Source organism: Euprymna scolopes, chromosome 16 (genome assembly GCF_053919585.1).
Source record: "Euprymna scolopes isolate OS-2025 chromosome 16, ASM5391958v1, whole genome shotgun sequence".
In the NCBI taxonomy this organism is placed as follows: domain Eukaryota; kingdom Metazoa; phylum Mollusca; class Cephalopoda; order Sepiida; family Sepiolidae; genus Euprymna; species Euprymna scolopes.
The window spans coordinates 115181537-115205371 of record NC_136497.1 but is presented as its reverse complement, the minus strand read 5'-3'; the positions used below and the strand labels follow the sequence as shown (position 1 = coordinate 115205371).

The 23835-nt window shown below is 31.0% G+C and overlaps 1 protein-coding gene and 1 pseudogene across 1 annotated transcript; both read left to right on the top strand.

The window, feature by feature from the left end:
• Positions 1 to 3873: 3873 nt before the first annotated feature.
• On the top strand, positions 3874 to 23691 carry LOC145296063 (nucleoredoxin-like protein 2). The gene is made up of 3 exons (XM_080142130.1): positions 3874 to 4012; positions 17516 to 17806; positions 20995 to 23691. The coding sequence occupies exons 2-3, from the start codon at positions 17526 to 17528 to the stop codon at positions 21143 to 21145; spliced, it is 432 nt and encodes a 143-aa protein (XP_079998256.1). The 5' UTR covers positions 3874 to 4012; positions 17516 to 17525; the 3' UTR covers positions 21146 to 23691.
• LOC145296391 (5S ribosomal RNA) lies at positions 6618 to 6734 on the top strand (annotated as a pseudogene).
• Positions 23692 to 23835: the final 144 nt, after the last annotated feature.

Here is a 23835-nt window from a genome sequence, read left to right as displayed (position 1 = left end):
GTATCGTATTTCAACCCTACCGAATTTGCCCCCGAAGTAAGAGTGTTTATGTCTTGTACTAAATTTCTTGTTAACTATATAACTATATTCAATACTAGCATTACCTGTTTCCCGGTGTTGCACGGACAAAATTAAATAAGATGTTAAGTATTTGTTTTAATCTCAGTTATTTGTCAGTAATTTAGTTGATTAAAAAAGAATTTAACATAGACCCTGTCTTGGTGTTGCTTAGGGCAAATAAAAAACACTGATTTAACATTCGTAAATATGTTATTCAAACATGTTGATTCAGTCGAAAATGATATAATCATTTTTTTTTCTGGATGGGGGAGGGGGTCATCAAAATCTATTTAGTTTCGCGCATAAAATCCGAATAATATTTTATGAATGCGTAAATATGGTAGCCGACGACATATTTCATTGGCATAAATTAAGTCTATTAGTGACGTATAACAAGTCGAAATTAAAGTATCCATAAAAGTAGTTATTGTGAACTATCCAGAAAGCTGAGTATCCACATTTGCAAAATAAATAGGTTTATATATGTATTAACATGTTAAATAAAATATTTGTGTAACTCACTAAAACGTTTTAGCATAATTTTTTATGTCATGTCTGTGAAAAGGTCTTAGTTTGTATAGGGATGTTGTTGAAATGTGCTAATAGTTTTATTTTTACATTCTGAACTCAATATTATTATGTTAATATCATTAATGAATGTTTTTATATTAATATGACTTGCATGTATAATATAAGTTCGTTGTTTATTTTCTTTTTGGATACATGATTAAAACGACAAAAGGCACAGAAATAAAGAGAGTGAAAACCACTTTGAATAAAAGTGGGTAATAAAAGTGAAAAGAGAGAAGCATAAATTAATAAATAAGAAAAAAGAAAGAGAATTTAATTGAAAGCAATATAAATTTCCAAACAAAACAAGAATAAAAAGAAAGAAAATAATGTAAAAAAAAAGAACAAGAAAACGTTGCTGTACGGGGAGAGATATGAAAAATGAAAGAACAGCAATTAAAGTAATAACGAAGAAGAGAAGAATATTAAAAAAGGCAGCAAATTAAAACATTAAAAATGTTGTAAAAAAGAATTAATACAAAATAAAGAAAAATAAACAAGAAAAGACAAAAAGGAAGATACGAAACTAACGAGACAAAAAATGGGTTAAAACTGAAAGAAAAAAAAACGAAAAAAAAACACAGGTTTGCGTCAAAAAGGAAAGAATTTGTGTTGACAAGGGAAAATAAAAGGCCGTGAAACATACGTAAAAATGAACGAATCAGAAATCAAATACGAAGAAATGCGGAATTGAAAACAAATAAATAAAACAAAAAATCGAGATAAAACAACAGAAATGGAAAAAAACCTTTTTAAAAAATAAATAATAGGAAACGAACAATATAAAAAATGAACGAGAAGCTAAAGAAGGCATAGAGATGAAATAAAATTTTTTAAAATGCATAATACAAAAAACAAGAAACGAAACAAAATGGGAACTAAAAAGAAAGAATGAAAAATAAAAAAAGACATAAAACGAAAGAAGAGAAGTGAAAAAACTACATAAGTAAAGCAGTAAATATATGTATGTGTATGTTTTTTGTAAAAATATTTAACCGACAAATTCTTAAATTAATGGTCACTGAAATAGACAGCAAATTGTAGTCATACACCAAGAACAGTTATTAACAAGTAAAACCTTTGCTTGGATTAATGAATAACGCATACGGAAATGTGTCGGTAAGTTGAAATAAAAAATTCCAACTTGTCAACATTTTTCTGTTACTTTTGCGCATGCGTAAAGCCATTCATAACTTAAAGTAGTTCAATTTTCAATCTCTCTCATCTATCTATCGATAACTCAAATGGTAAGGAACGCAGAGGGTGTTTTGTTTTGATTTTAATTCTAGCTGATGGTATCCAAGTCATTTTTAAAAAACTTTTGAAATATATATATATATATATATATATATATATATATATATATATATATATGTGTGTGTGTGTATATATATATACATATATATATATATATATATATATATATATATATATATATATATATAATAGAGAATTGGCTCTGTACTAATAAATATAAAAATTGCATAAAGTAAAATATATTTAAGCGTATTTTCCGACCGGACAAGGCAAGGAACACCCCATTCATATATAATAAAGTAAAAGAGAGGAAATAAAAAAAAACAGTTTACAAGAAAGCAATGAAAAAACATATAAATAAGAGGTGAAAATATATAAAAGCAAAGATATATAAGGAAGAACAAAAAATAAAGAGACACAAAAATGAAATGTAGAAATTAAAAACATAAATAGGAGAAATTTTTAAAATGAAACGAAATAGAAAATGCATAAACTAATGAATGAGAAATGTCAAGAAACTTACGAAAAGGCGAAAGACATATAAAGAAAAACTATGGCTTTTATTGACTTTTAAAAATAAAAAATGAAGAAAACGAAACGAAATAAAGAAAGTAAAGAAATGCAATAAAGCGTGAGAGAACAAACGAACAGAAAAAATATGGACGAAACAAAAGCAAAAATTAAATCTAAAATACTAAAAACGTTCCGAAATAAGTTCGAATATCTGGAAGGAAAATTGATGAACAACAAACTACAGATACACACGTAATTAATACGGAAAGAAATGAAGGAAAGAGGAAATGGAGAAACAATAAATACATGGTAGAATAAAAAAAGGAAGAAATATAAAAAGACGGAAGAGTGAGAAAAAGTCGAAAAACGAAGAAACAGAATCAACGCGAAATAAATGAGGAAAAGGAAAAAGAGGAGAAAAATATTGACTAAAACAAAAAAAAAACAAGAATTGAAAAAAAGAAACGTATGTTAATATGAAAATGGAAAATGTGGAAACAAGTTGGGAAAAAATAAAAAGAAAAAGCGACAGAGAAAGAAAAAAACACGAAAAGAGAAAGAAAATGTAGCGAAAAGAAAATGGAAGATGGATGTTAAAAGAAAAAGAAAGACGTGATGCAATGAGGAAAAAGAGAAAAGGTAACAGTGAGCTGGAATAAAAAAAAGAGAAAAAACGAGAAAAAACGAGAAAAAACGAGAAAAAGATACGTTAAACTCGAAAAACTTATTTAGTTCGGTTTATTCATCGGTTTTAAAGCATATCAACCTTTTTTTTAGAAATAGTAAAATTGCATCACTTTTACTCTCTTTTATATACCCTCCCTTCAAGCGGTGGCTTAAACAGTAGTTTGAGTCTTAAACTTTAGTTTTAAAATTAATCTATATAAAAGAAACCTTCGAAATATCACCAGCCTTTCTCTGCTTATTATGGCATGGATTCCAATAATTTCCTATTTCACCTTGCCAATAGATCTCAAGCAAAGCTGGCCGTGATTGTGCATTTGTATTTTACTGCAGATGTTGCGCGTAGTCACCCTAACAGAGAGTATCCATTGTCTCTCGAGACTGAACGACAGCCAATTACTGCAGGTTAAAAGTTGTACTATGACTCATCAAGTGATTATATTCCACAAGTCGTCATATGACGTTGCCTTTAATTAAGTGAAAACAATAAAAAGAAAGGAAAAAAGAACAGAATAAATAAATAAGAAGACTCATGGAAGGGAGGAGCGAACGATGTTGTAAGAAAAAACGATAAAAAATGAATAAAACTTACTTTAAATTATGAACTAAAAAGCAAATGTTATTGTGACGTGGTGGCCATTGTCACCGCTCCCTCCACCCTACTAAGTGTGTTTATATGTACACGTAGAGTACCCCCTGTCCATTTATTTTCTTTCTTTTGTATCACAATCCCCCCTCTCTCTACATTCTCCGTCTCCTGTTCCCCTCTTGCCTGGATTACGTACCTATTTTCTATAAGCAATCGTAGACAGGAATACCCGCCACCCACCCTGGGTATGAGCTGATAAATATATAAACACCTCCTAACAGCTATTCTTCCTTGGGTCACTTTTGAACAAGCCTCATAGTGAAAAGACTTCAAGTCACAGTAAGTACCGATTTACGTTTCTACTATACAGGGTGTCAGAAGTAACCGGGCAGTAAAAAATGAGTGTAGTGGATAATTATATTATATTTTTAAAATAATATGTCGCTCCCCATGTGGGGGTACCAAATTGGTTAAAGGGAAAATTATTCCCAACTCGCATTTAGGTTAAAATGCACTTTCGTAAATAATTGAATTCATTCAAAACGTATCGCAAAGACAAAAACCAACAACACACACACACACACACACACACACACACACACACACACACACACACATATATATATATATATATATATATATCATGCGCGTGCGTGTAAATAAATACGTATATTTTGTATTTTTATTTTGATTACTTATTTCGAATACCCTATACACTTTTTACTCATCCAGTTTTTTCTTCTTGTATAATCTTTCTCAGTTGAACTCAACGTATTTTTTTTTCAAATCTACCGTTCAATATCTTGGTATTCCGCGTTAATAACATAGTTATACTAATTTGACGTTGCTCGTGTTTACTTTTATTATTTATGTCGCCTTTTTCTTTTAACTACACCGTTTTTACGAATGATTTTAGATCCTTAGGATTACTGTTCTAATATTGAGTGTTATTTACACAACGTTTCGGTAGATGAAACATCTCATCTTCTTCAGGTGTATCTTGGCGAACTCGGGAATCTTTCTATTGAACTCGCAGATCTTTATGTTGAATTCGGGAATCTTTCTGTCGAACTTGGGAATCTTTTTGTCGAACTTGGGAATCTCTCTGTCGAACTCGAAAATATTTCTCTTAAACTCGGTAATCTGAAAGGAATTTCGAACGAACCTTTTGATTCACGGGGGTGGCATGCTCCTGTTCCGTAAGCCATGACTGTGTAGAAGTCCTAAGTAATACGCAATCGTATTTTTATGGCCGCTCGCACTTAGGATTGAACTTTGAATCTCCAGAAGACGTAACTTTTACGACAGAATTTTAGTACGCAACCCACTACGCCGTGGCTACTGAAGGTTACATCGACCAAAACGTTATGAAATTAACGCTCAAGATGAGATGTAGAATCGAAATAATATAAATAACCAATCCTCATCTCCAAAATTCAAAAGAATAATCCGCCATTTTTATTTCTTTTGCAAAAATTAACTTTTAAACTACTTTTACTAAATTATTGTTAAATAAGATTCTGACACTTAAGAATGTTAATGTCAGTTGAATATTCAGTTATGGATGGGACAACATGAAACAAGTGAATTTCGAAATAAATAATTGGAAAAAAAAAACACTATTTTAAAATGTAAATTTTCGTAATTGTCGCTATTTGGTGTTTATATTTCGATACATAATCAGTTAACATAGAATAAATAAAAATAATCGACTTTTATTAAATTTATGTTTTTTGGATCCTAGCATGGAGTTAATAAAACAGTAGTTTAGTTAGACACAAACGCGTCATCAGATAATTTTTTTAAAATGTTTTTTTTTAATTACATCTTATGTAGGTGGAGTGTGATAACGCACGTAAAAATGTTGTCTATTTTTATAGCGTAATTAAAGCGATGAAAAAAAATGGATGCTGTACATTATTGTAAACATTAAACAGCGGAGCTGAACAAATAGAAACGATTCAATGTCTTCAAGTAATTCCTGATTAATAAGTTTCAACTATTCATAAAAATTGATGCATTTCACATAAATTCGCATCTGCAATAAATACAGTGAAGAATCGGATGTTCAACATATGTCTTTTGTCTATCGTAACGAAAAATTGTATTATTAAAGTTTATATATATATATATATATATATATATATATATATATATATATATATATATAATGATATGTTCAGATATCTTTTTGCTCATCTATGTGTAACTTCCCGAAGGTCACTCTAGGATAAACGTTAATGAATATAAGATGGTAATGTAGTAATCGTTAATATTGCAGATTGTGTAGAATTTGATTAAGGGGACGGCTTTACAAAAACTTGTTTACATTCGACTTAAACACGGCCATATTGCAGTCAGCTGGAAAGCAGTCAAGCGGAATAGGCAAGCGGAACACTGTTCCGATGGCAAGCCGTTTTGGGAGTGAAGCTTTGTTTATGGAATATGTGTTTAAATTTAAGCACAGATAGAGAATGAGATAAATGGTTGATGTTAGTTTTAATTAGTCAAATGTATTTTGTAAAATGAGGACCATAGACTGGAGTTCAGACAAGCACTTGCCATGAAAATAAAGATAGAGAAGAGATAGGCTCGTAACGTCTCTTTTGTGGGAAAGAGGTCGCAGAAAAGAAAAAAGGGCACCACTTACTAAGTTTCTAAGTCGGTTTCGAACTCTTTTAAGACAGGATAATTTACGCTAAGTAGCTCCTGCCCTCCAACACACACACACACACACACACACATATACATATATATATATATATGTACAAGCACATCTGTGTATGCATGTGTATATGTGTGTATATATGCTTGTACTTACACACACACTATATATATATATATATATATATATATATATGTATATATATATATATATATATATATATATATATATATATATATATATATATATATATATATATATATATATATATACGTACGTACACACGGCATAATCGCGCTGACACACCGGTTCTCGTTAGATCACCGAAGTTAAGCAACGTTGAGCCTAGTTAGTACCAGGTGGGTGGCCATTTGGAAATTCTAGGTGCTGTATGTGCTCTCTGCTTATCTCGGCATTTTTTCCAGTCGTCCTGTTCTACACTTGTGACTGGTATTTAACAATGTCGTCTCGGGAGAGGTGTGGTCGAAGATTGCGCACCTCCTGCCACAAAAATTTAATGCGCAAGCAACCCTTCGTGGATATCCATAGTTTGTCTAAGACTGAAGGAACCTGTTTATATACATACATACATATACACACACACACACACACACATATATATATATATATATATATATATATATATATATATATATATATATATATATATATATGCGTACGTCTCCACTCGAATTACTTTGTGGAAAGTCCTTGAGGGTCAGATTTAAAACCAGTTCTGCTTTGTACACAGGAACTTTGCTGAATTTGTGTTATTTGGGTGCTTTGGTTTATTCGGATTTGTGTCCCATCTTGGATATTATTTTAACAACATTTAAGTCGATGGAATTCTTGACCTGTTTTAGGTGTATCTTGTCGAGCTCGGGAACTTTTCTGTCGAACTGGTTCAATTGTACAGAATTTTTACAACGGGGCTAACTTGCCTCTATTCCATCCGACATAACCGTGTAGACGTCCTAAGTAATTCGTAAATGTATTCTTAGTATTACTATATTAACACAGAGTCGTTATCTGATTTTATATTTCGCCCAAAACTACCTTCATCAAGAATAGATGAAACATAATAAAATCGATACTTATTCTTACAGTTATGTGATAGAAAAAGGATGAGTCAAATTCGGGATGAGAAGAGGATGATAAGATAGAAGAAGAGTCTGTGTAACGAAGGGACTGAAACGTGTATCATTTATAAAGTCTAGTGCTACGACATCAGGCTGTCTAAAGATACTGGCTTCCTTACTTCAAATGCATTGATATTACCATTTCCTCTTTTCTTTTGCAAAAATCAATCATGTTCTACAAGTCCACAATTAAAAGCAACACGTTTCTCCTCTCTTTCTCTCTCTTTCTCTCTCCCCTATCTTTCTTTCTCTCTCTCACTGTGTTTCCTTTTCTCCCTCTCTTTTTCCTTCACCAATGGAGTCAACAGTTTGCTTTGGTTGATAACCTATAACGATTAAAGACGAAATATTATTGGTTGAGCACTCCATGACCTTGGAAAATGGACCAGTGCACTGCAACACTCTGTCATGACCTTTTCCTGGGCTGGAAGGACAGTCTGAGAAGCCCGATTCGATTAGTCGACTGGTCATGTAAAACTCATCGTATAAAACGCACACTAATTACCACAAAATTCTAATATTTCAAGGCAAACACCTTCTAATAAATACTAAAACTTACCCCAAAGAAAAGGTACAATGGAAAACGGTGACTAACAGATATTTTTTGTGGCGCAAAAGACATCGGCATGTATAAAAAAAACAACAACAAAAAACAAAGCAAACAAAAAAACAAAGCAAATAAAAAACAAAAAAATATACTAATGAAAAAATATTTGAAACTAGAAAGCACCGGAAACGTACCTTTTTGAATAACAAAATGAGTTCGGCAGTAACTAACCGAAAGTGTTGATACGCCGTAAAACTAAAACTACAAACCATTTATAAGGGTGAAATTTAAGCTTGGCAGACCAACGGATGAATTAAAATTAAACGATGTAAACGCCATCATAAAAGGTGCGTCAGGATTTTGACTCTTTTTTACTTCTAGAATTTACTAAGTTTTTAGATTTCGATGCAGTTATAGTTCGCATTTCGGAATCTATTCCGAATTAATTACACTGTACATTATAACACCAGAAAGTGTATGCGTTTGTATTGTATGCGTTATCGTTTCCTTGGGGCAGAAGTACTCCGTCTCGGTGTAACCTTGCCCATGAATATAAATTAGTGTGAAACTGTATGTTACTCCTTTTTGGAGATTGAATCGATATATAGTCCTTCATCGCTATATATATATATATATATATATATATATATATATATATATATATATATATATATATATATATATATATATATACCAATCAGAGAGTAGATACGAAAAGTTTACTAAAATGTAAGCTTCAATCTAATATAATGATTATATTTATATAGTAATTCTAAATAATGAAAAAGCTCAATACGACGACAATAAGAAATATAGTTTGACACAAGAAGCATGAATGAAAAGCGTAAATTAAAATTTACATGTAGAATTTATTTGTATTTCTCCGAGACGCAAGGTCGCAAGCATCACGAAGCGAGTTTAATGATTACATTCTATTTTGCCGTTTATTTATGGGTCTTTAGCCGGTAAAAATAACTGCTAAAAGCTCAAAGTCGAAAGAATTGATATCGACAAGTGTAAGTGTTCTTATACACGTACGCAAAAATATATATGCATATGTATACGTTAAAGTTGGTTCATTTTTATCAATTATTTAAAACTCTGACGATAGCTCAAACAGTAGCCACTAAGGCGGCAGTGTAAACGTTTTGGTTTAGATTCTAGTTGATAGCCCCATGTTATATTATTTTTTACTTTTGAAATCACTATTATATATTAGGTACACTATAATAAAGTATAGATAATTGGCTCTAAAATAATAAATACGAATATTTATAAACCACCATATATATATATATATATATATATCGCAACGGTTAGAAGCTCCGACTGTCGTTTGGACGATCGGGTTTCGATCCTGGCTTGAGTTGTGAAATCGTGAAACAGTACTGTATGCTCCCTATCTTAGGTTGAGCATTTGGGAAGTGATATATAAATTACCATTAGCGTATGAAGCGATGCTCTTTGTGTAAACAAATTGAGCTTAATAAATTGTCAACACATTGTTAATTGACTATCCGCGTAGCAGTAGCGTTATAGCACAACGGTTAGAAGCTCCGACTATCGTTAGGGCGATCGGGTTTCGATCCTGGCTTGAGGTAGTTGCTTGTCTAGCCGCACTGATGATGAACATACTGTATGTTATATATGTTGATATACATATATACATACATATATATACACGAGTGCAAGTAGCTATAATTTTTACTTGCTGTTTTCCCAGTTATTAAGTGAGCGAACCCTGCATGGGCATTTGATGGACACGAACGTCCTAGCGTATTTATGGCATTACTATACGACCCCAGAATAGTTGACGTTGGTACACTATACGCTAATGTAATTTGTCGTTTCATATTTTCTTTTAATTATCTCATTTATTTATCTAGTACATCCATTCTTTCTATTCTATTATTCATAATTTTGTGCGCCCTGCAAGCTACCATCTAAAATCCATAATCTAAATCTGATGTGCTGACTGTTATATCACGCATGATTAGTGAATTTCTTGGCAGTGATTTCGTTTCTTGAAATATCAAAGGCTTTTGACAGGATATGGCATAAAGTCTACTTCACAAGATTTCCAGCTACAGAACAGCTCGAAATGTCCTATCAGTTATTAAACCATTTCTCTTTGATAAGTTTATATGTGTAGTCGTTGATGAGCAGAAATTAGAAATTTCTATTTCTGCTATATCGTCATCTTCCTGGTAAGAGCTCGTCTGAGTTTTAATCTATGCCCCGTTGCCAAAGTTTTACAAAAACGCTCGTCAGCTAAAACCATTATCAACAATTTCCCTCACTCTTTATTTGTACCTACATCTAAACATAAGCTTTTTTCTAGAATTGCTTGGCTGGGGGACTGTGTTCCGACGGCCTACTTTCCTACAATCGAATGTTAACAAATTTCTGTTGTTGTTAAATAATCAAGTTATACCCAATTCCCACCCCAACGATTACTATGCCCTTTTCTCGATGACAACCGTACACTCATAAACCTTTATCCCTGAGTGGCTTCCGGACCTTGATAAGTGGTGCATCACTAATAAAACAAAATCAATGTGGAAATAATCAAGCCACCACAATTTTAGGGGCCTTTAACCAATTTTTATTTTTAGTCGTAAATATCACTCTTTATTACTAATTATTATTATATATTAACGCAAAGGTGAAACGTGTCGTCAACTTAAAGTACGGTTAGAAGAACATCAAATAGCCGTAGTACGTGGAGAGACTGAAAAGTCAGGTATAGCTGATCATATCTGGAAAGAAAAGGGAAATTATCTACAATTATGAGACGAAGTAAAACTCATAGATAGAGAATAACGGCGGAGAGTAAGACGACTGAAAGAAGCAGCACATATGCTGGGAAATAACCAACTACTATGTAGAACTAGTATAGAATGTAATATGATATGGGAACCAATTATTATAAACTATAGATAATATATACAAGTAATAAGTAAAATATTAATATATATATAGAGAGAGATATACGTTAATACATAGTAATAATTAGTAATAAATAGTGATATTTATAGCTAAAACTAAAAATATGCTTAAGGCTCCTAAAATTTCTTAATTGCCCGCGTGGTTAGAGTTGTTGGAAAAATCAATTTTAAAATGTGATATTTTCATGAAGGTTGAAGTTTAGTTTATACAATTATAAATCACTTAGGACAGCTATACAGTCATGGCTGACGGAACAAGAGCATGCTACACTCGTGAAGTAAATAAAGGGCTCCACTCGAAATTCCGTCCAAATTCCCGAGTTCGACAAGATACGCCTGAAGAAGGTCTGAGGTAACATCGACTGAAACATTGTGAACACCACACTCAAGATGAGAACAGTGGTCAGCTGAATCCAAATAATAACGCATACTCTCGAAAATTACGAAATATAAAAATCTCATTTCACCTTCTTCCAGTTATTTTCATCCAAGTATTAATCGATTTTATAAAAGATTTTATACGGCACAGTCACGTTGACACATCGGTTCTCGACAGATCACCGAAGTTAAGCAACCTTGAGCTCTGACCAGTGCCAGGTGGGTGACCATTTGAGAAGGCGAGGCGCTGTATGTACCGCGAGGTAAAATACCAGTATGAGAAACTGGCGCAGTCTATCTTTTTCTCAAAGGTAGATGGGACTCTCTTAATGGTAGGTACCCTATATAGTGATGGCATCACGATAAAGAAATACTCTTGACAGCCCTGACGAAGCATCAAGAATTCAGCTACCGACATGATTTGAATTACACTACAAACTCGTGTAGTGCGATCAATCTCGGCTACGGCTGCGCTGGATGGAATTAATCGATGACGATTACTATAACAACAACAATGTATGGGACAACATAAGACAACAATGTCCACATCGTTTTAGTCAATTATAGATTAAGCGTACTTATACAGAATACGGGTCATGCATTATTTGAAAAAAATACTCTTAACAGGGAGAAGTTGGGTTTTTAAAAAACGTTTCTATACTTCATGTAACAATTTAATAAACAACTAAAAATGTAAATATTAACTTGAAAATTATATTTAAAAAATAGCACGTTCCGTATTCTGCATAAATACTGTGTTAAATTCTCCAGCCTAATTATTAGCAATAATAGTTGATTTTTGGGCATGTCATAGCATGCTATGACCTTAAGATTTGGATGAATGTTTCTACTATGCACAGGTATAAAAAGTATCACGATTCGAGCGATGAAACGAAATTCTTAATTTTAAAATATGTTTTCTTTGTTTCATTGAACAAAAACTTAAACAAAAAATCTTACAGTGAGAATGTGTTTAAAAAATGTTTAAACATCTAGATACATTGGTATTTTTAATGTTTTAAATAATTAAAGGAAACGGAATTCGTTTTGATTTGTTGAGACATTTTTTTATTTCAAGGAAACATTATGACACACAAGTAATTTGCATTTATACCGTTATTTTAACTTTTTTTTTTCAAAGCAAAAATTGTAATTAAAAGCATCAAAATATGTAAGCATTGCTATATCTATTGGTTATACCTGCCCAGTTACAGACATTCTACTTATATATATATATATATATATATATATATATATATATATATATATATAAAATGGGTTAAGAAACGTCTCCCTGGACAAGCCCAATAAAAGAGCAATAAAAATTCAGCATACCAATGAATAATAAACACTTACAAGCCTCCACCCCTTGGAAAAACTTCAAATTAACTACGAAAATCGCCATTTTTACATCTCCATTTGAAAATAATTTCTGACGAGGACGCATCACAGACCGTCTGAAACGCGCGTAAGGGATTTCAATGACTTAAAAACATTATTACAATGATCCAAACATAATTCTCAATGAAAAATAAAGACACGGAATAATAAAATAATGTTAAAAAATACACATTCTTGGTGACTACTCCCTTATTTAAATATATATATATATATATATATATATATATATATATATATATATATATATATATATATATATATATATATATAAATGTAATTCTTGGTTTGATACAAGTGAATAAAAACATATTTCTACGTTACCAATTTGTTTGAAATTTTCAGACAACCCATCTTTAGAGTCGAAGGATGTTTTTATGTTATTAAAATAAATTTACCTCGTGAATTATTAAAATATTAAATAAAATAAATATATTTTTTTAACCGTTAGTGCGAACCTGCTTTGTTGATAAAACTGAACTTCCGGTTCGATTCATTTCACAGCCACGAATTGACGAAAAAGAAGTAGATTTCTTTTTCTGTTTACTCGATAAGTAAAAAAAACAAAAAAAAACATAATTCATTTGTTTATCTTCCAAATTTTTTTAATTTACACATTTTTTCTTTATTATATAAGGCCAAAAAAAGTTTGTTGCTTACTTTTTGAGTTTTTCTTTGTTTTTCGATATAAGATTGGTTGGTAAAAGTACAGGTGTTTTTTTTACGGATTGGTAACTTGCTTATATAATATTTGGTGCTAATGCAAAGAGTGGTCCGCGCTATTTTTTAAATCGTATTTCCAGGTTTAATTAAAGTTTTATTATATGTTTTTTTATTCAATTGTAAGGTTAAAATACACCCTCCCCTCCCCATGTTAAGAATGGCTTTTTAAATATTAACGCTACCCCGCTGAAATAATGACGTTATTATTTAGAAAGTCATTCTTAACATGGGGATAGGGTTTTTTTGTAACAATTCTGGACTTTCACCTAACAATTTAATAAACAAAAGTTAAACTTAAGCAGACAAGGAACAGTACTGAATCATTAACATTATTTAGAAAGCTATTCTTAACATGGGAAGGGAGGATGTTTTCTAACTATTCTGTACTTTCGGTGCTGATGCAGAGAATGATCTGCGCTATATTTTAAATCGCATTTCCACGTTTAATTAAAGTTTTATGATATATTTTTATTCAATTGCAAGGTCAAAGTACAAAATAGGTATAAAACCCTTTCCCCATGTTAAGAATGGCTTTTTAAATAATAACGTTATTATTTCAGCAAGGATCACTCTCTGCATGAATACCGATTAACGTTTTGTTCTTTGCTTTTTTACCGTATTTTTTTGTTTTTTTTTTCAAAAAAACTTTTTTTAACAAAGATTGAAATTGCACGTTTTTTCTTTTTTTTACAGAAGTTGTTTTTATATAAGAAAATATGAATGCTTATAAAGAAATGGGGTGCTCGTGCGCTTATTGATCCGTGCTGAAATAATAACGTTATTATTTAAAAAGCCATTCTTAACATTGGGAGAAGAGGGTGTTTTGTACTTATTCTGTATTTTAACCTTACAATTGAATGAAAAAAAAAAACGGTAAATTTTTAGATTAGGTCCACCTCCACAATTTTCTTTTAAATGACGACTTTTGTAGGTTTTCGACTATGCTGAATACGGAAATCGCATTGAAATTTTTCAGAAATAAGTAGTTATCGAGATATTAAAAATGTGTATAATGCATTGTAATCTCTGGCAGCCGTCTTTTTTACACGCTTGCGCGCGTCATAAACAAATCTATGCGCGTAACAAAGATGGCCGCCAAAGAATACAATGCATCAAACAACTATCTATATCTCGATAACTACTTATTTCTGCAAAATTTCAATGCGACTTCTGTATTCAGCATAGTCGGAAACCTTTAAAAGTCATCATTTAAAAGAAAATTGTGCAGGTGGACCTAATCTAAAAAAAATACCAAAAACATAAAACTTTAATTAAGCTTGGAAATACGATTTAAAAAAATAGCGCGGATCAGTAAGTGCATTATCACCCATTAATCGACTCACGTGACCTTATTAACAAATATTATCAAAGGCAAGATATGTTACTTTATTACCGAAATGGATAATTTTTTTTGTTTTTTTAATGCAAAATTTTTATTCGGCTCAAAAAACACAGCGTTTACTGTTATATTTGAAAATTACAAATGGCGGCAGACTGTGTTAACACATTAGGTTTGGGAAAATGAGTTAAAACTAAAAAAACTATAAAAATACTGTTAAAAACCACTTAATACATGTCTGCCTATGTCACAGTAACATATATTGAGTGAGTTCCTGACAATATTGTGTATAGTTATTTAGTTTTAACTCATTTTCCCAAAGTTAATGTGTTCAACAGTCTGCCACCATTTGTATTTTTCAAATATACAGATAAACACTACATTATTTCAAACTGATTAAACATTTTACACTAAATAAAAACACTAAAATCGTATCCAGTTAGGTAGAAAAGTAACTTATCTTGCCTTTGATAACATTTATTTGTTATATTTATTTTTCAACTTTTTCGTTTCTGTGTTTAGTAATACAAACCCGTTTTATTTACTATAACGTTTAGTCAGCTAATGATTTAAAACTAAAAAACTATACAAAATACTATCAGAAACCCACCGAATATGTCAGCCTATGTCACAATAATATATAATCAGTAGGTGTCTGACATTGTTTTGTATAGTTTTTAACTGATTTCCCCAAACTTAACGTATTCAACAGAGTCCGCGACCATTCGACTTTTTCAAATACATAGATAAACACTGCGTTTTTCAGCCGATTAAACATTTTACATTAAATAAAAACACTAAAAAATTATCCAGTTAGATAGAAACGTAATTTACCTTACCTTTGCTTTCATTTATTCGTTTTTGAACAACTTTTTTCGAATCTGTGTATAGTAACACCCCCTTATCCAAATATTAATTAAAAACTCACATTTTTTAATACAATAAAAAAGAAAAGTATTTAGCGTTTCAATGGTTTAGCAACTTTCGGCGTAATCCACTGACTGTTGGTCGAGCCCAAGCCATGATTGTAACTCCCGAAGATCCGGATCTAATTCTGCAAGAGTACCATATTTTTTTTATTTTCGCCTTCTTTTTTTACTTTTTGGAGTGGATTGCTGTACTAAGAATATAAGAAACATGCATTTTCTCTTTTTATTAGAATTTTCCATTACACCAAATTGAGAAATACAGCCACAGCAACGCGTAGCAGATTACAGCTAGTATATATATATATATAAATATATAGACTTTTCAAACTCTAATGCTTTCTGGTGTAAAAATAAAAATAGCAAAACTAGTATTTCTAAAGGTATTTAAAAATGCTTGTAAGTCATCTTATTAAAGAATGCTATTTTCAAATAGGAAATAAAATATTACTTCAAACGATAGGTATCCCAATGGGATTGGATCCGGCACCATTTTGGGCAAATTTGTATTTACATAGACTCGAGTATATATATATGTCATCATTATTAAAAACAGATATATCTAAAACATATAACTTTCATGGGTGTAGGAGATTTATAGATGACCTTATATGCATAAACGATAATGATGAATTCGAAAAAAATAAACATCTTATATATCCAAACGAACTAAAATTAAATTGTGAACATAGAGGACAACAGGCTACATTTCTGGATTTAGATATAAAAATTGAGGATGGAATTTTTCTTTATAAAATATTTGATAAAAGAAACGCTTTCCCCTTTAAAATAGTACGTATGCCCCATAAGGATAGCACCTGCCCCGTTTTTGTGTTTTATGGAACCATTATGTCAGAGTTTTTGAGAATAGCTCGCGTTACTCTAAAATTAACAGATTTTATACCACCAGTTTCTAGCTTAGTAATAAGGATGATAAAACAAGGTGGAGATAAAAATAAAATATTTAAACAGTTAAATAAAGCATTTGTTCGTTATCCGGATGCTTTTGAATCGTTTAAGATAAACCAGACTATATTGATAAAGGAAATCCAAAACTATATTAGCAATGTATAAATGGATTTATAATTACATATAATAAATTTATATAGTTAAAAGAAAAAAAAAAAATGTATATATGTAAAAATAAAATATTTTTAACCTTTATATATCTAATTTTAAATAAATAAGAATGTAAATATACAAACTACTAACTATAGTGGGGGTGATAAGTAGTTAAATGGATTAATCCAAATCTTATAAATACAAGACTGATAAATTAAAAAATTAAAAAATGTATCCATTTTAAATGTGGAAATTGATGAATCGCACAGGTAAGAAATTCATTTTTATACTATGAAAAGGTTAGTAATTACAATTAAGAATAGGAAATTGGGGAAAAAAATTTTTTTGTAACTTGTCTTCTTCCTAAGATTAAGGGTGGTGGTGTTTGATCAACACTGCTGGGGAGCCATGATGTAATACACTGTTTTGTTTTTAAATCCCCGAAACAGTGTTTCATGGTAAACAACTGATGATCCCTTAAAAAATATAAAAATTGGTATTATAGTAAATTTGAGAGTTGATGCAGTGATTGCAGGTGATTAAATGACTTACTGACTAGATGTTTTTTTTTTTGTTTTTTTTAATGAATGATAAAAAATAATTTTTTGTGTGGTTTCAAATGTTAAAAACTTCAAAGACTATATATATATATATATATGTGTGTGTGTGTGTGTTATTTAAACAGATATATATTTTTTTCTTTCTCCTTTCTTCTAGCTAAAGAATCATGGCCGATTTATTCAGAGGTAAAAAGCTTTTCCGCGGTGAGAAGCCGGTTGATCCCTCCGAACTGCAGAACAAGATTGTTGGTCTTTATTTCTCGGCCAGTTGGTGCCCACCTTGTCGCCAATTCACACCACTATTGAAAGAGACTTACGAATCTTTGGAAGGAGAAGCATTCGAAGTCGTCTTCCTTACCTCGGATCGTTCCAGGGAGGACACTATGCTCTACTATAGCAACAACCAAGGTCCCTGGCTCTTGATGGAATTCAATGATCCCTTCATTGAGTAAGTACAATTTCAAGCATTTACTTTTCAAGCAGTCTTCAACTTGAACTGATCCAACTATGTGAAATCCGGTAAATAAAGTTTGTATTTGAGGATATTTTTAGCCGTTTTTTTTTTCTTGAATATTTTGTTCGTGATTTCTTTCATTTGACATTGGTTGATCTTAATATTTTTACACGGATTATGAAGTCCAAGAAATTTACAAAATTAAAATATATTATAATGTCATAACAGATTTTTTTCCATTCTCTGTAGTTTCCCACTTTAACTCTCTCTCTCTCTCTCTATCTCTCTCCCTCTCCCACTCTCTCTCTTTCTGCCCTCTCATTTTTCTCTCTTGTTTTTCCCTTTCTATATTAACATGAACTTTACAAAATTAAAATATATTATAATGTCATAACAGATTTTTTTTCCATTCTCTGTAGTTTCCCACTTTATCTCTCTCCTCTCTCTCTCTCTCTCTCTCATTCTCTCTCTCTATATCTATCTATCTATCTATCTCCCTCTCCCTCTCTCTCTCTTTCTGCCCTCTCATTTTTTCTCTCTTGTTTTTCCCTTTCTATATTAACATGATTCCATTCCTTCAATTGCCAATTTACTCATTATTTACGTAATTCCCTATTTGCACTACCATCTAATGCATGAAACGTGCAAAGCAATAAGATAACATTATCCGAGTTTTAGTCACGTGGATATATATAAACAGGAAAGGTTTTATGATCACATTTTCGCTGCTTTCTGTTTTCTAACTATACCATTCATTCATTTCTAATGTAATTTTAAAATAAAATTTTATATATGTTGTTATTTATTCGTTAAATTATGGATTTATCAAATTGTTATGTCACTAATAACGATTTCATTATGATAATCCTGTTTTATTTTTATTTCTAAAACTAATTGATGTACCTAACTTCCCAAACTTTGAACCAATCAATAGTGCGGATTTAGTAATACTTCTAAAGGTATAAATTGTTTTATATTCGATAGTTTAAATGCCTTTAAACCCCGTTCGCATTTTTAATCGTCGCCAAATAAATAGAGTAGAAGGTGTACATCAAGTAGCTTCATGTCTTGTCTAGAGCGAGTTTCTCAAAACTGTCACCAAAAAATTAAAAGGGTTGACTTGTTTGCGAAGAAATGTATTCTTGTGAATTTATTTTGCTAAATTTACTATTTTTATAGGATTTTTTAAATTTAGTTTTATTATTTCACGCTATTTTATCTATGATTCATAGAGTAATTTCTTACTAATAAAATAAACATCAAGTCACGCAGACACGAGAAACACACGTCACTATGGGAATATTTTCTCTGGTGAATTTTGATTGCTGATAATGTTTCTCCAAACGTTGTATATTTCATACATTCTTAAAACAACAAACTATTTTTTAAGTCTTTCTCGTGATCTTTTTAAGTAATCAGGATCGCTCCACTATGACCAGGAAACGATTATAACGGTTGCTTAAGATCAAGGCTTGATGACGGTTGATTTTAAGAACATGAGTAGTCTCATCAATGATAACAAGTGCAGGTTCTGCTACACAGAAATAGAGAGTGTGAGTCACCTGACATCTAGTTGTAACGTTCTGCTGAAGAACGGCTGCTATACAATTCGTCAGAATAGTGTGTTAATATCTCCACTGGTCGATCTGTTAAAAATCGAATATCGAATGTAGCAGCAATTATTGGAAACATATACCAGTATGAACAGCTGGAAATAAGCCATACAACGTCACTATAGCTATGCAATTCTTATAGCTCGTATGTACCTAAAAACCGGGTCTATTATACCTGACATATTGATGGAAAGAGAAGCAAATTTAGTAGAAATTAGTGCATCCAATGATGTTGGATTAAACATAGTTGATAGGGGCAAAAATAACAAAATACTCTTATGTACGACATGAGAAAAAAAAAACGATTATAAAGAAGTTTTCTATTATTCCAGTAATTGTAGGAGCAACTGGACTCATAGTGAAATAATTTACAAAACTACCTTGCAACTATACCCCGTGAATCAAGTGCAAGGAGATTCAAACAATTGCACTTAAAGGAACAGTAAGAATCTAAAAATGAGTTCTCGGTTGGAGATGGCGGGTGAATGTTTGGCGTCCAGTAGGATGTCTCATCCTCAGCTTGAGAAAATAAGAATTTTTTTTTTAAAGAGAAAAACAAATTATAACTGCGACGTAAGTTGCTACTTTGGATTACGTACCATGCCTACAAGGACAGCCTAATAAGGAATTGAGCAATGAGATATATGGTGATGTTTAGTTTTTGCATGCTAGTACATTTGAAGAAACAGGAAGGTAATTCCAAAGTGTAGCACATGTTTGGAAAAAAAAAAGTTCACAACAGAAAGCTCGTAGGCATCGAAGACATTCTACAGCGAAAGCCTGGAATTTTGCGTTTTGTTGTGTTATCCCGAGGGTACTTGCGTGGAGAATGTACCAGTGATATAGATTCGTTGAAGCACACACCATTACATGTATGGCCTACTACTAGTTATTAGTCAAAAACTATTATACCTATTATATGTATTATCGTCGTTACATTTGACACGATCATACGGGTAATCTAGTTACATGAAGCGACATAAAATGCGGTCATGTTGCTTTGCTATCGTTCTTAAAGAATGGGAATAAACACTGATGTATAAAAATAGAATCATATATTTTTGTCAGCGACAATGAACAAGTGCATGGAGTAATGAACGTGACGTAAGCACGAGAATTGTCGGAAGTGATTTTTTCGAATTGGATAGTTGTGTTTTTTTTATTTCAGTTTAGTTAAGTTTTCCTAGTTATTTGGAATACGCACATTCTGGTATTTCACCTGCGTTGTAAATTTATCCACACCTGGAGTAACAAGATATTGTCGTCTACATGTAACAGTTCATATATATCATTTGCAAGTTGTTTTGGACCAATGAACAAATAGTTGTTTTTCCACATCCGAGACAATCAGCCGCGTTGTATTTCTTGTGACCAGGTGCGTGTGTGCCAATTACGTTTTATATCTACGTAATGAAATTTCCCCATTATTAAAATGAAAATCTAATTATTAAATAAAAGTTTTGATACACCATCATTTTTATTAATGAAGAAATATATTGTTTAATTGACTCAGTGGATTATTGTGCCAATGTTTTATTTGTACATATCTTATTCTTTTTTGTTCCACAGGGAGTTGAAAGAGAAATACAAGGTGACCGGAATTCCCAAGCTGATTATCATCAACCGCAAGGGAGACGTTATCTCCATGAACGGTCGCGAAGATGTCCAATCAAAACAAGCAGCAGCCCTTAAGGATTGGAAGGATGCGAAATGTTCTTAACTTAAAATTACAACAAATGCTCATCTAGAATCTCGTTGCTGTGTTGTACTATTCAATGTACTATAATTATTATTATGATTATGATGATGATTATTAAAGACCAAATGAAAACGAAACCATTTCTATTGAACTCAATCAAGACAGAAAACTGCAACATGCAAACATGTTTCTGTAACTGTTTTTGTTTTAGTTTTATGTGAACCAACGTATAAAATATTATGATTTTATACGTATGACCTGTTGATTTTCTCTACATAAAAAGGAAAGAAATACTCACGGCACTTTAGTGATAAAATTTATTATCTATATTCAGTTGTCTATAGTGATAAAGGCGGGCGTTTGGAATAGATTGAAAAAAAATACAAAGCAAAGACTTTACATAATTTATTTTCGAACGGAAACAATATTAGGAGGACACTTTTCAGAGACCTAAATTTTAAATTATATATTTAGAAGATTTATATATATATATATATATATATATATATATATATATAAGGTTTCTGTATACAACAACTGTAACTCGTCTAATATAGAGGATAAGAAAACAAAAAGGATAAAATAAATCTGACGGTATGAATTTAAATGGTAAAAAGTTAAAGCCTGAAACTTAGGAATCTTCTCAATGTTTCGCCCTGATACTGTTGGTCATTTGTGTAGCTACACACTTGCAAATGGTCACGTAACGTCAGGTGAAACCTTGAGATGTATTTGCGAGTTCCATGTCTTCTTATATTGTCTCAAAGCATGATAAATATTAGACTTTATCAAAACAAATTCAACAGCATTTGTTTCAGTTTACAATAACTAGCCCTTCCCATAAATAATATGTTCTTGTTTTCCCGTTGGAAATGTTTATCGAATAAACCTGAGGAAAAGTTCCTGATAAAGAATTTTTAATAAGGTTTATTATTACCGTCTAGAATTTTACGGTCGATATATATTGATATATTTCTAAATAACTTGAAGAGGACATTTTGTTTAAACTGCATAATAAAAATGGTATGTTTTATATAGGAGCAGATAATAGAGTTTGAAACGTTTTGACGACTAAAAATCCAGAGCTTCAAAGTAGACAATACAAACACGGTGTGACCTTAAATTAAAAGTATCACAATGTCCTTTTTTTATAATAAAAACAATATTTGTTTTTTTTAATTCTCATGTAATTATGAAGTATAACATTTAGAACATGGCTACTGAATAAATAACATGTTAAGCATCGGGGCGAAGTTCAAATTATTATCATAATGTTATTGTTAACTTATTAGTCCGTGTAAATTTTTACACTAAATTGAAAACTCCTTTGTACTCATTGAATCATTTATGTAAAATGAGTTGTTTTTCTTTGCTAATCAATCCACCAAATGGAAAGGACATTTACGCTTTTGAGCACTATTCAATGAAGAAATCTATGTAAAATCTCTGTTTACTAATAAAACTTATAGAATATATATTTCCCTTTAAAACCCCGTAATTAACAAAATATTTGTCATTTTGATATTTGGGGGTAATAGAAAGTTAATTTATTTACATGTTTTTACATGACTCCTCACTTATATAAAATTCTCCCTTTAGCACAGAAGGAAGACATATTATTTTAACTCTCTAAAATATTATCTTAAAAAAGCTATTTTTAAATTTTACACACACACACACACACACACACATATATATATGTATATATATATATATATATATATATATATATATAAATCAGTATTTTTCATTGACGTGATGTGCATATATAAAAGATATTACCCGTATCATTTAAACATAAGAATAAATTAAATAAAAAATAGAATAACATAGATCACAATAAATGAGTAAAAAACAATAAAGAATAACAACAGGGTTAATCATTTAAACTATGTAAACTAGTCACCGATTTGTTTTTCATAAAGTAGACGTGGTTTATGTTTAAGGCGCCAATTAAAACGAGATGACATGTATGCTGCGTAACAGGAATTTTAGTTTCCTTTTTCATGGATATGAGAATTGATATATAATAAAAGTTAAAGAGATTTTTAAGCATAGTTAAAATATTTTCAAAATTACAACTTAAGTTATATGACATTTTTTTCTGGACTGGAGATTTATTTTGATTTATTGTTTTCGATTGAAATGTTAGAAACAGTATTCGAAAAGCTGAATAGTTTTTTACTCTATTGAAAAATCCGCCCGAAACGAATTCACAAGCTCTGCCAATATTTTCTCTTATTTAAATTATTATTAGTTAATGATAAATTAAGATAATTGTTAATAATAATTGTTTGTAATAAGTGTTAATAGTATGAAAAACATGTGCCGTTTAAATTTTTTTCCTTTTTTAAGTAAGAAATTTTCTGCCAAACCAAAACGACTTTTTAAAGTACCGAAAACACTTTAATTGATATTGCATATTTTTCTCCATCAAACTTTATTATTTTTTCTTTCACGAATTTCTTTTAAAAACAAAAATTCATTTCTATCTTTCACTTACTGTTTTGCCTCAAAACTTCTATGCTATTGTTAATAGAATAAAGAGTTATTCTCTTCTCAAGAGATTTTGCAATTGTGTTTTTACTGATAAATTCTTATATGGTTTGATTTGGACAAAAAGGTTTTAAGAAGTATGGGTGTGCTCTACAAATATTTACAATTAAATCTATAATGTTGCCATTCAAATTAAGCAATAAAAGGGCGAACAT